At 43.6% G+C, this 14,349-nt stretch overlaps 1 protein-coding gene across 1 annotated transcript in view; it reads right to left on the bottom strand.

Moving 5' to 3' along the window:
* Positions 1–14,349, bottom strand: part of LOC139047900 (ATP-binding cassette sub-family C member 2-like) — a 64,978-nt gene that overhangs the window by 16,814 nt on the left and 33,815 nt on the right. Inside the window, exons 3-4 of the mRNA XM_070522077.1 lie at positions 13,868–14,026; positions 11,005–11,171 (exon numbers count right to left, since the gene is read on the bottom strand). Coding sequence (XP_070378178.1) covers positions 11,005–11,171; positions 13,868–14,026 — 326 coding nt within the window. The remainder of the gene's footprint in view (positions 1–11,004; positions 11,172–13,867; positions 14,027–14,349) is intronic.

Genomic DNA, 14,349 nt, shown 5'->3' on the forward strand with positions numbered 1-14,349 from the left:
ACAACTCCATGAGAAATGAAACAACGAAACAACGACTGAACGTTTCTAATTACCAAAACTTGTTGCTGCAGCAGTAAGTCGAAACGACGTAGTGTATGTACCCACGGTTTTGCCCATCTTGCGGCTCACGGTATGAGCGGACATGTGCGTAAGACAAACGGGAATCGTACAGTACGAAGCGGTAAGTCAATACGATGATCAAAAATACCCAATATGGCCGAACAAAACACGCATCAGCATCGCTCGGAAAGTTCACTGCTGAAACAAGCGTGGTGGTGTAAAAAAAGATGTATTTACGGAGTGATTAATTATCGCATGAATTATCTTGTAACCAATTGTATTAAATAAAAACAAATGCATATTCTTCTGCGTAGGTAGGAACTTTTGAGCACACAAAATTTGTTGGGCTAGTATATACCTCTCGATTCAAATGGACCACAGAGATCTATGCCGCCATGAAGCATCGTGCAATAGATCAGCATTGTGTCTTCCCATAGGCGCCTGCGGTCAAATATATAGAACGTTAAATGACGCGAAATTTTCATTGCACTAAATTTTAACGTGCCTTCGGTGTAAAATGAACTACACCCTTCAGCGTTCCGCGGCATACCGCTGCATTTATTCGTGCTTGTCAGGACGTGTAATATTTCCCTCGTTCAGGCTCTTTATGGAGTAATGCATAGAAGATGCGCTCTTAAGGTATTAAATAATTAACAGTTAAGTAATATGTAAGGCTTCGGTTGCGTCCAGTCCATAGGCTCTGGGAAAGCACACGCTAACACAACGACAAGCACTCCGCGCACTCGTATATTTCTACAGCCACAGTGAGATATATCACTCGAGACACGTCGTTCTGGTAAAAAAAAATAAAGAATGTGCAGTATGGAGCACATAAAGCAGTCACTACGTTTTTTTTTATTTGCAAGCGCACAGCAAGTAACACGGCCACGGCCATGAGAACACCAGATGAGAAAGAAAAGCGACAGCACACGGCAGATTTTGTTTTCTTAGCTGGAGAGGCTTATTCTAAACGCCAGACTAACATCAGTCAGGGGTGAAATGGCGTCACTCACTTCATTCAGTCGCATCGCGTGTTGTTCTTTCTATCTTCTCCTCTCACTTAGGAAAGCTTTCACAAATGTTTGTGAATTTGGCACAACAGTTCTCTGCTAAGCCAACCGGCGGCCAGCTTAGAGTGCTCCGCCCCTACTGCTGAGTAGCAAAGTCAATAGGGCGGCATGTGAAAGTTGATTCGAGTGGCCTGATATCGCCTAGTGAACAAGCAAAGATCTCAATCATTCAATCCAGACCGTTTGAACGAAGCTATTTCCTTTGTTTCTATTAAGAGGATTGAGTGCATACGGTAATGATTGCAGTGAAGGTCTAAACGAACTTCACATTAAGACCGTGGTGCGTGTAGCACGCGGGTGACGACTGAAAAACTTTTTTTTATCATTTATGTGAAAGTGATAAATTTACGTTTACCTAACGTGCACCTGTGCACAGCTCCTCAGACTCACTTCGACGCAGCATTTGTGATAGTTCCGGCTTCATAAATTTTAATTATTTACAAGTGGAAAAAACATTATCATAAATGAGCTGAAGAAGGAGACAATCTCAACAATGCTAATTACTGTATGCTTACATGAAAAATTGAAGCTATTAGACCAGGAAGGCTTAGGAATGAGGATCAACAGCGAATATCTCCATAAGCCTCGGTTTGTACATGACATTGTTGTGCTCAGGAAAATAGGGACAATCATCAAAAAATGTTTGTGCACTTTAACCAAGGAAATGTAACAGTAGGGCTGAAGAATAATAGGCCAAGGACAATGGCGATGTTCATTAGCCCAGAAAAGGAAGAAGAATTCATGATCGCCAGCGAGCGTCTAGAGTCAGCGCAGGCTTATGTTTATTAGGTCAGTTCCTCACCGCGGGCCCTTTTCATCAGAACGAAATTACAGGACAATGAAAATGTGTCGGAGCGCATACCGCCGACACCACCAAATATGCTATCGCTGCAAAAATCTGTACAATAAGTTATTTCTACCGGTACTATCTCTATTGGAAAATCCTATTGAAATTCAAACTGGATTATACAGGTTTAAACTGGGTTTAACAAGGACCTGTTCAGCAACAAACAGGTATAAAGAGGACCAGTTTGCACCCGAACAGGTCTGAATACGGTGCTGTTTGGCATGCAAGCAGGTTTAGGCACGACCAGTTTAAGCGCGAGCAGGTCTGACGGGGTCCCATTTTGGCATGCAAACAGATGTAGGCACGACCAGTTTACACAGAAATAGGGGTTAACAGGGGCCCTGTTTGCAACTAAACTGGCGTATACTGGACCCACTGGCACCATACAGGGGCGCCTGTTTGTCACAAAAGCTGGTTTAATCTGGAGCTCTCTGGCAACCATGCTAGATGGCATCAAGCATACCAGTTTGATGCTTGGACAGAACTAGGGAAGAACTTTCGTTCGATATTTTTACAATTTAGCCCCTAGTGTTAAATTGGGACCATTCTCAAGCTCTACAGAAATCGCGTGATGAATGGCTAGCATTGTAGCTTTGAAATAAAGCAGCATGTACGCACACATACACATAAACAAAGCGATTTCGCTAGCCGTGTGCTTTATTAACACGTAGACTTTTAAAAAGCTCTGACACACTAACAACGCATACAGTACGCGGTCGAGCACGCACGTGCACTCATGCAAACGCAAGACGTGTACGAAAGCGCCCGCGAAAGGCACTACGGACGTTCATATACCGGTGTGACACGAACATTTCGATCGCGATCAAGCCCGATCCAAATCGTAATTTTCGACTGCTATTGGCTCCCGCACGCAGCTTGCGCAAAGGAGCTAATCACAAACAAGAAATTCGATCCGGATAAGGCCTGATCGCGATCAAAAGTGTGCCGTGTGACATCCGTACATTGGCAACACGTTCACAATAAAGCAAGAAATTAAGCCACCGTAACAGCAACGTCCGATCCATGGAGGGCACTACTCATAAACAGTGCACACCCGAAGAACGACACATAAAAAACAAGGCAACACAATGCGTCCATGACACTGCTCTACTCCAAATGTGTCATTAATTACGCCTCAGAAAAACAGGAATACCTTGGAACATTTCGAACTGATTCCCATTCCTGAGACGTCTATACGGCGGCTACGCAGATCACTGTCCTCTATCTTAAAAGCAACGTTGCTGAAACATGCCATACATGACGCTGTACGACTCGCATAACATCGAAATACAATGCCGTCACCATCCATAAGACCACCGAAAGCATGGTCACTTTCGGTTATCCCATCTTCAGCTGTCGCTACATGTGAGTGCGCGCTGCATTGACGCCGATCGATGTGGTTTAATCGTGTGTGCGCTGTGCCGAGAGAAATTGTGGTGCATTTTGTATGCATTGAGAATCACAAAACCCCTGGGGCTGCATAATGTAGCTCGCAATATCATTCGTGTGGTGCGCCGATGTCGAATATTGTAGATATGACCCTTCACGCTTTCTTTGTTGCGGGCTCGTGAAAAGCCTCGGTCTTAAGGATCTCCTCCTCTGGCACCCTCGCATCGTATCACACTCTACGGAAGAATTTGGTAAAGTTGTGCTATTACATCCTGTCGTCGGTGCAGGACCATCGCAGCACCGTTGGTGCAGTCGATGCAGGACCGGCGGTGCAGTCAATTCCGCGGCACCTGTGACACTAAAAGGAACGTTTCCCGAATAGGCCTAGAAAGGTAAGTCCGGCGCTTGCGCGCATTCTTCTAGTCTATGGTTCGTAAAGTGTGCGTTGGTGTACGGATCACCCGCCGTGGTTGCTCAGTGGCTATGGTGTTGGGCTACTGAGCACGAGGTCGCGGGATCGAGTCCCGTCCACGGCGGCCGCATTTTGATGGGGGCGAAATGTGAAAACACCCGTGTGCTTAGATTTAGGTGCACGCTAAAGAACCCCAGGTGGTCGAAATTTCCGGAGTCCTCCACTCCGGCGTGCCTCATAATCAGAAAGTGGTTTTGGCACGTAAAACCCCATAATTCTTAATTTTTGTACGGATATTGCGATCCGTACAACAACCGAATCTGGATTAGCAATGCAACAACAATTGTAAATGTGCTTTTGAAATGTTCTTATTCACGTCGCAGTGCACATTTAGCAAAAAGTTGCATAGAAGTTTCCCTAAAACATAGTGACGTTGCCAACAGCTTTATCTATGGTTTATTTGCTTTCTCCTATGCAGCACGCTACCGCGGGTGGTTCTTTGATATAAATAGGCACAAATATTCAAGCAAGGAAAGTCACTGTTTGTGTATATAATTTTTCATTGCGGAATAGTATAGGAATTTTTAGAAGTAGTACGTCGATGTGTCGTATTCACCGCTAACGGCTGTGCGAGATAGCACCCGATTGCCGTGTCGACGAATCGCCACATTTTTAGGCTGTATGCAAATTCTTCTGTTTATAGAGGGTCGTCGGATGGCGTGTATTAGTGTCCTGTATGTTTTTGTGTGTTTGTAAAGGGCTCCGATCTTGAAGAGAAGCCGAAATTACAACAGCAGTGTTTCTTTTTAATCGAAAAAGCTTTCTATTTTCTGTATTGTCTCTCCAGAAAAACAGGTGGTCTCTTGTAATTTTGAGGACATGGTCCTCTGGGACAGTGCTTTTTTCAGCCGCATAAACAAATTAGGTTTTGGAATGCTTTTCATGTCCTAAGGAATTTTCTTGATAGTAAAATTCACATTTCACTTTATACAGGTCTACGTTTGTGTGAAGCTTTTCATTGCATATTCATGCTTGCTGCAGTTCGATTTACGTGTTATAAAACCGCGTTTGATGTAACAACCACATATTTGCACAACCAGATGCAGCTTCATGTAACTGGTTGTACGATATTTTTCAAAATCTAGCGTGATCTTCTGATATCACAAGTTTGCAGTTTCAGCAGGGATTACCATAAATTAAACGTTTCTTATTGTTTATGGATGTCAAGATTTTGTGAAATAGAGGCACCTCCACATATGCACCTGCGGCACTTCTGCAGCCTCAACAGCACGGTAAAGTATCTGATGGGCATGGTGCGACAAGGTGTGTACAAAGCAGTCGCTGCCACTTACACGAGCTGCAGATTTTGTTGCTATCATTCATATTTGGAAACGCTTCTGAATTTTTCGTGCGTTTACAAATGTGGGCTTATTTTAAAATTTTATGAATGCCACTTTAAAAACAGAATGAAGGTGTGTTGACTAAGATATTTTAAAACTATTAAGAGATGGGTGGCGTGACATTGTTGATTTGCATGTAGAAAAATAATTGTATTAGTACTTGTACTGCTCTATTATTAGCAACGCAATATCTCTAACGGGGATATGAAAGGGGCACTTGCTTTAGGGAAGTTTGGTCAGATAAATTCCAGAAGCAGCCTAAAGAGGCAGTAGCAAACACTGAAAAAGCTCTGTAATCTGAAAAACAATGTTGTCAGTTACTGGTTTCAAGTTCGCTGCTGCTTTTTGTGCTGCACGTCAAGTTAAATATTGGTTGATAATGTGTGTGTGGCGTAATGGCTCTGCGGAAACCCGCAAGGTGAAGAGAAGTAATTATTAAAGGGAAAATCCCACATCCACCCATGCACAGCAATTGCGATGAAGGAATCCCATTCGGGTTCCCCGAAATCAAAAGCGTCGTAGTTCAACAAAAATTCGCCCTGGCCCGGGACTCGCACGCGGGACTACCACCTTTCCGGGGAAGCGGCTCTACCATCTGAGCTAACCAGGCGGCTAGCAGGCGACAGTGTGATGTCGAATATGTTGACAACATGAAGCAAAGGGTATGATATGACGTAATGTTTCCCTTTATTAATTACTTCTCTTCACCTTGCGGGTTTCCGCAGAACTATTACGTCAGACCCTTGCCTTTGCTTCGTGTTGTCTACAAATTCAACCTCGCCCTGCCATCTGCAAGCCGCCTGGTTAACTCAGTAGGTAGAGCAGTTGCCCCGGAAAAGCAATGGTCCCGGGTTCGAGTACCAGACCAGTACGAATTTTTCTTCAACTGTGAGGCTTTCCTCTCGAGGAACCCGTAGGGGTTTCCTTTGTACCAATTCCTACGAACGGGTGGATGTCCGAGTTTCCCTTTATTAATAATGTGTGTGTATGCAACATTGTGGGTGCTAAGAGCAAGCTTTAAAACTGTGTGCTATGTTACCAACAAAGAATTTAGTGCCGGTAGCATTTTTACAAAATATTATGTTCACAGGTTGGCAGGTATAACATAATGTACAACATTTTGCTGTACCTGCCATATTCATAATGTCCATTATCGGTCTACTTGAATCGTACATTTGGAATTTGGCCCACCTCCAGTTTGATCAAATTACACAGGTAGTGCCCTCTGAGTTAAACATAATTAGGGGCTATTGTAGATAAGCGTGGTATACATATTCACTGTATTGTGACAGATATTTTTAGGGACTGTGTTGTGAGGCATGCATGTCCTTTTACCTGTATGTCTTGCTACAGGTTGCCCGACAAAAGCAGAAAAGCTTTGCCTACCTTTATTATTATGCTCTCATGTAGACTTCTAAGTTCTGAGCCCACACAGACTCTTCGTGCTTAATTACATGTTCCTAAGTATTCCCTATTGCGTATTACGTGCTTTTCTTTGTTTTTGGAGGGGGGTATTCATTCCTATAATACTACAGAAAAAGGGACCTAAAAAAAAAGCCACGAAAGATGGCGCAAAAATGTATGAAGCTTGGATTTATAGATTCCATCTCCTAAAGCACTACCAGTACTGAAACATTTCCAATTAATTTTTTCTTATAAGCTCGCTGCCAGATATTGAGAGTATGTTTTTTTTTTCTTCTTTTGTCTGACTTGTATTGTTGAATTTTCTCCTGGTTAGTTCAGAATTTGTTTTGTTGCCACCTCATGCAATACTCCAAATGGAGCCTATGAGCTACGTGTACACTAAAACAGTAAATTCCTGAAGCATGCAAGAAAACATGCAGCCTAACATTTACATGTTGTCAGTTTATAATGCTTCTCGAGTACAGCGCAGCATAGACCTTGAGGCTGATCTCTTCAGACGTACAAAAAATTCAGGTTATGAAAATGTGGTACCACAAGCTGCTAGTTATACGTATCAGTCAGCCTGTTGTAGGGGTCACAAGTGAGAGTGTAACCGACAGCTTGGCATGCTCAACCCTTTTGCATATGACACATAACAAAGGTTCAACTCTGTTATTGCTTCTCTTATAACAGGAGCATCCCTCTCGCCTTCCCTTCTCAATATTCTGTCAAACTGCCAATATGCATGACTAATGGAGGCGTGGTTATGAGGCTGACTTCTGAACTTGGCTTATATGTGCCTGAATAGGCAGTGGTACCCTTGAAGGAATGCTGTACATTGCGCGCATGTTAATATGGTCCACCTAAAATATGCATTTGTCTGTGACATACTTAGGGAAACAACGTATTGCGCTGTGAATAATGTGTAACCAGATCCCTAAAACGGGCCAGAAGTAATATTTCCTCATTTAACAAAAGTGGTTAGGCACGCCATGCTCAAGACATGGATTCTTAAAAAATAATATTATAGCGTGTTGTGTCCACCATGCTATCAAACGTGCCAAACAAAGGTCATAACACGCTTTAATTTGACGATTAAATTGTGTGTGACCACCTAACTTCCGGCCTTAGCCCCCTTTGTCGTAGACATACCATTGGGGTACAAAGGGAGCTCTATGTCATTAGCTAGCTTCTGGGATAACTAAAAACTGAATAGGCACTTGCTAAGATTGAGATGCAGTGCCATACTGAGCCCCATTCGGAGCTTTCTCTTCTTTTTCCATTTAGGTTATGAAACCACTTCTCTCTTAAAGGGAAAGACAACTATTCAGAACGCAAATCGAGATAGCCTCGCTGATGGGAAAAGTGCGTCTCATATTGTCAGAAAGAAGCACTGTTTTTCTCATTAGACAAGTATTTGTATTTTTGATACTTGACAAATAGCGGAAAATGACCTTTGGAACCCTCATGTGGCAAAAGCATGACAAAATATACGATGCCCTATTATGTGACTTTCTATAAGTGTAAACGGCTACTCAGCTGCTTTAAATATATTGAAATGTGGTACATTTCTTTCTAACAAGAGCTTTTTCTGTAATTTGCAAAACGCAGCTAAATCTTCAATTCTTATGAGCAGAAAAATGTCACAGTTTCTGAAGCAGGGTGGTGCACGCTGTAGCCCATTCTCTGAGACCATAGTGGCAGTGTGACAATTTGTGTGCTGCTTTATAGCGCAAGAAACTCGAAAAAAAGAAGACATAGGCGAAAGAAAAGGAAAGATGAGCGCTACAGTTACAACTGTTTATTCCGAAAAACAGAGCATGTTATGTATAGCATATTAAGCTTTTGCTTAAACCGGAGGACTTCAGGCTTAATGAAAGCTCATGTGGGTGTACAGAAATACCTACACAAAATATACTTATCTTTTTCACTTACAAGTGCATGCCAACACTTTGGCTGAAATTTCCCACCCCAAAATAACCCTTTACTGTAGATTTGTGAACAAACAATTACAGCACTATAACACTGCAGTAAGACGAGTACAAATAATCAAGCATGTGCTCGACTTGCAAGAATTAGATTTACGTACTTGTAGTAAATATGAAAATGAGGTACAGTTTTTTTCAGGGTGCATTTTCTTGTAGGTCATACAAAGAGAACGTACTCGTGGGTCATACAAATCTCGTTCGTGATGTATCACATCAGTGTTGGTAGTGCTAATCAATTTATGCCGAAAATTGTGTTCATATTTGTACCAAGCAATGTACCAGGCAAACTTACATGTGAAAATGGCATTCTTGGAGCAAACATAATGAAGACATACTTGTCTTCAATGCTGATCGCAAATACACAAACGTACAAAATAGGTTTAGAGAGTAAATCATATTAAGCGACATAACATCATTCTGAAAGGACCTGGTATGAATGTAGAAAAAGATAGGTCTGAACAGGGCCAAACAGATCTGGGTTATATAGGGCAGGAATAAATGGGTCAGGATTAAACAGGAATAAGCTGGATATAAATGGGTCAGGATTAAACAGGATTTAAAGAGGTCAGGACGGAACAGGATCAAACGGGGTGCCGTTCCATAACCCTATTTGATGAAACCTGTTTTAAACAAATAGGATTTTCTAGTAGGGTATCATACGGGGGAGGTTAACTTGGAGGTGAATAAAGGAGTTCGGGAACAAGGTAAGGACCGCGAAACGAGCGATAATAGCAGAAGCGTTAGGCATAGAGCTAACAGACAGTACGAGAGAGCTGTTTATCAGAGAGCTGACAGGGGTAGCCGATATTGTTGTTGACATTAGGAAGAAAAGGTGGAACTGCGCCAGGCAACGTATTTCGTAGTGCACATGAATGGTGTTCCATTAGAGATGTAGATTGCATTTTAAGGGAAAGAACGCACTGTCACCAACCTCAGAAAATTAGGTGACATGACCAAATAGGAAAATTTGCAGGCACAACATGGAACGAGCTGGTCCAGGACAGAGGTAATGGAGAACGTCGAGAGAAGCCTTCGTAGTGCGGTGTGTATTGAAATTGGCCGGAGTTCTACAATATGCTAAATTCGCTGGAAATTCCAACGATTTGTTAAACTTAAGTCGCAGTTCACTTTTTACTTTCAGGCCGCATTCGCGTGTTTACCGAGCAGTGCCTGCCCCCTCCTGGATACCAACACCCCACCCTGTCGTCGTACGATATGTGCCGTGCCGGTTCCGAATAATGTGCGATTGCGTAGAAATATCGGCAAATTAAACCGATTTGTTTCTAAACCTGCTCGCATAGTAAACCGTTCTGTTATTTGTGTGTGGTTCTGAACAATATTCTGACTTGAGTTTGAACTCCTTACTTGGTCAGAGGCACCGTCTTCTTTTATCAGCGCAGTAGAATCCGTGGAGAAGCGCTGAACGCTTATACGACATAAAAGCTAGATATACAGCGATACTTCCATGTGCGGATGGGCGTAGCGAAGTTTCCTGTCATGCATGGGACAGTGTCAATAGCCACGCGTTCTTTCACCATTTGGCTTCTATGGCTGCTTTCGTAGGTCTCGGTGCCCTCGGTGGAGGTACTATGCGAAGGAAGCGCGCGTTTCGTCGTCGGTTGGCGCTGGACAACATCGGCGACCAGCAGCTTGTAGGCGGCTCCGGCCTCCGAGGGAGCTGATATTGAGCCTATGTGCTGTGTGTGAACCTCACGTGCAACAGTGTGCTCCGCGATGACATACCACACTGATGCACGCAAAGGTGCTGGTGACCTTGCCTTGGATCCATATGCACAATTTCTAGTGCAGTTTCTTTTTCCCTAATTAGTTTCAAAATGACAGTTTGTCGTTGTCTAATATGGCGGCTGGGGTGGTGATTTTGCTACAAGAGGGGAGCAAGGCAAACAAAGTCAGTAATTTCTCTGCTTCACCGTCTCTTTCTTCGCCAAATATGTCGCCAAGTGTCCATCAGTCCTTTGGATGGAGGTGCGAGGAATGGACGAGCATCGTTGCGCTTGTAGGCGCTGTATAGGCTATAGCCTCAACTACAGATGCATGATGGGCGATCATGTCAGTGGACTCCGCTTCTTTGTTTCCCTGTCGTTTAATCGGAGCACGCATTATTCCCACTGTGATAGACGCCGTAAGTGCACTGCCACTTCCGCTGAGCCCTTATTTACTTTAGGACGTATTGCAAAAAAATAACGCACAAATGGCACAGGTGCACGAAGTTTTCTCTGCAAATGCAACAACATAGCTGCGGAGCTACTGCAGTGAGAGCCTAAGCGCAGAAAAAAAGTGCTATTGATTGGCGAGTCCTGGAACAATACGGAGCCTAGTCCTTTGTGTACCAGCGACTGTGCTTTGAAAGTAGCCCTGAATGTTCTAGCAATGTATTTTGCGTACGTGAGAAGAATGCAAGGTGGCTCAATACCTGAGGTTGCTGCCACCTTCACCCACTTCCATGAATATGTTGTTCGGATGTTGTGCGACTAGTTCCATCAGGTGGACCTTCACCAACGCCTGCCTGACTTCCCCGTCGGAGCAAGTGCACGTGGGATCTAGGACTTCCCGCAGTGGTCCTCGCATCAAGCATGGGTCCTAGGAAAACGAAAGATCACGAAAACGAAGCACATCCAACGGTGCGAAGTCACTGAATGGCCAATTGATTTTATGTATTGTAACAAAATAATACAACAGCTGTGAAAAGGCTGCGGAATGATATTGATCATCCGAATTATCAACAAAATATACACTAGTCTCTGAAACTTTTGCATCAAATCCTCCTCCCTCCTCCCGGAATGTAGCCGCCAGGGCAAGACGTTTAACACCAGGAAGTTAAACATATCCATACAATGGACAATCGACTGATCCGCCACAACAGGTTGAGGTTTCAAAATAAAGTGCTAGTGGTTGTCGATTCTCTACAACCATGATGCCGCAGCTAAATAGAAAAACAGGTACAGCACACCTTACCAAATCAAGCAGGCTAGCTGACTATTTGCCAACGCCCTGTTTCAAAGCGGCTGCCGCTACATCATCATCGTCATCATCATCAAAGTCTTACGTCGGAGAGTATAAAACAAACTCTACATCGAAGATTTAGGGAAGACTGATAGTTCAAAATTTCTAAAATAGTTTGTATTATGCTTTGTTGAGTTATATTGGAGATGCAAGTAGTTCTCTACTTCGAATTGCTTTGAGCTGGCGTATGTTGACTGTGCTCTGTTTTTCTCAGTTAGACTGGTCCTCAAGTAAATACAGCCGATTTATAAAATACTATGTTCCTTCTGGCTGAACTTCGTTGAGAACTGTGATTACGCGTATATTTAAAGTTGCCCGCATAGACAGTGCTTCATCTGCGTGTTTCTTGTGAGCTACGGCTACGTGCTGCAAGAATTCATTCTAGTTATCAGCCTTTTGCTCAAAGCGATAACCATAGCTGAGAGGCTTTGTTATAAAACGAGTACACCCTATCTGGAAGTTCAGTCTCCTGGAACTGCAGATGCATTACAGACGAAGTGCCGTTGGAACAATGCGACATGAGGCGCGCGAGAGGCGGGGCGTCCTCTCGATGTGGGCGTCTGCTTGGCGCTGCGTAAGTGAATGGGCAGCGCAGGTATAAAAAGAATTGTCATTAGAAAAAATAGGATCCTCAACTAAAATTTTACTGAAATTGGAAAATGATGCGTTGGCAATATTCAAAGAAAGTTTGGCTGATCTAATGGTATCGATTTATGTTCCTCAGCAGCCTGAACATTTCAATTACGCACCGCTAAACCAAAGTACGCAAGGACCTTGATCGCTTTTGACAGAGTACTGTAACGTTCCCGAGGTCTACCGAATGAATACTCTTCCAACAACCGTACAAACATATTTATGAATTAATTTCTTCGACATATTTTATTTCTAAAATGTGGCGTTCGTTCAATTATGCAGCGCCAAGCAGACACCCACCAAGAAAGGGAGCAAGGCTCTCGCACGCCTCTGTTCCCGAATTTTTGGACGTGATTTCTGGAAGCAGTACTTGAAGGCGGTGATAATGGCTGAACGTGCTTTTTTGAAGCTGCAGTATTCTGTGCTTTCTCTTATACGTTCGCGTGGTCGAAGATCAAGCAGTTCCAGTTATATATTTTACGCGCTAAAGGTCCTTTGAAGAGATGAAGGAAAATATGTTAGGTGCAGTTTCAGAATCGGCGAAACCAAATTTTTACAGAAGTGTATGCTAATACACTTCTGTAAAATTTGGTGATGCTAAATTTGGTGATGCCTCAGTGATGCTAATATATTTGTGAATAAATGCTGATTCATTGTTTTTATAGAGAATAAATTGGCAGCGACATCTCCCATAGAAGTGTAATTCAGGGATGCACATCTCAATAATATAGAGAACCAGGACGGACTTCCCCAGGCTAACGCAAACCTCGCTTTAGTCGATACGTTGTATCTCTTGCTTGCGAAAAATTAGCCTGGCACTTGCTTGGTGTCATCACAGTCGCTCCTGTCTTCAGCATTAAAATACCACGAGAGTCATTGCTGACCATACTCGGCTTTCGTAGAGATCACCTGATGCCATAAATTATTCGAAAAGACACCATTTTCAGTTTTCAAGTATGAGAAGGGCAGAAGACGTTGCTAATTACACTGCTAGAATGCAAAATATTTCTGTACCTCATACCGATATTCTGAATCGGGCTCGCAGCATGTCAACAGATTGTCCCGCCATGCCTTGGTTACTTATCAAGAGCTGCTTCATTGACGGTTAGGAGCGGCATCTTATTTCTAGCAGTCCCTTATGTAGCTGCGAGAAAATCATTTGGCTATAATATTGTTAGACCCAAAAATCTTCATCGAAGCTTACCCGCGATGCGCTGCCATGTGAGGAAGTGTTTGTGAACGTGCGCAACACACAAAGCAATGGCGCCGCTTTTCAGCCGCTTCCGTCTGCTGTCTTCTTGTTAAAGTATTGCAAAGTTGCGAGTTAGAATAGATAATGAGTGCCTTGCGGATTCGCGCCCTCGAAGTCGTAAATTCCACACAGATATTTCGAAGTGGCGTCCCTTTTTTTTTCTGTTTCCAACAAACAAAGGCCACCAGCCATACGTCAATAACGCTACTGGAAACAACGATTGGTTATCCCGTGTCTCGTGTTTGTCAAGAAAATACGTGTATTTTTCGCCATGTGGCCATGTGCCAAATGTATCATAAGCCCTCCATAGAAATCAAACTTTGGTCGCGGCGCGCATACGGTGCAGCGCTGGTGAAAGTGGCAAAGAAAAAGTCATTTCTTTCCTTGCCTGTTGTATAACCGTGATGACGGATCGCAGAGTCCGAAGCGGGACCGATTGAATGTCAATTCCGTCGATTAATATAGCTCCAGCAGAGGGTCTGAGGACACGGAGCAGTGCCATCATAAGCGACGATTTTCCTGCTCCGGTGCGCCCAACAACACCAACCTGTAAATGGGACCAAGGTCGCCATTAGGAAGCGGCTCCTCTCCCACTGCAGCAGTGAATGATCGGCTCGTAAAACAAGACCTTTATTTCTTTACATCCGAGCATTTTGTTACTCCTAGTATTGGATCGCAGCATGTGTAACAATGGCCCAGTATGTCATCGAAGTGTTTGTGAATAAGTTATCTGTATTTTCATGTACACCAGGATGTCAAGTGAGCTCCACACGCCATGGTTGCTCAGTGGCTATGGTGTTGCACAGTTGAGCCCGAGGTCGCGGGATCGAAACCCGGCCACGACGGCCGCATTTCGATGGAGTCGAAATG

The sequence above is a fragment of the Dermacentor albipictus genome, chromosome 7 (genome assembly GCF_038994185.2).
Source record: "Dermacentor albipictus isolate Rhodes 1998 colony chromosome 7, USDA_Dalb.pri_finalv2, whole genome shotgun sequence".
Lineage (NCBI taxonomy): Eukaryota > Metazoa > Arthropoda > Arachnida > Ixodida > Ixodidae > Dermacentor > Dermacentor albipictus.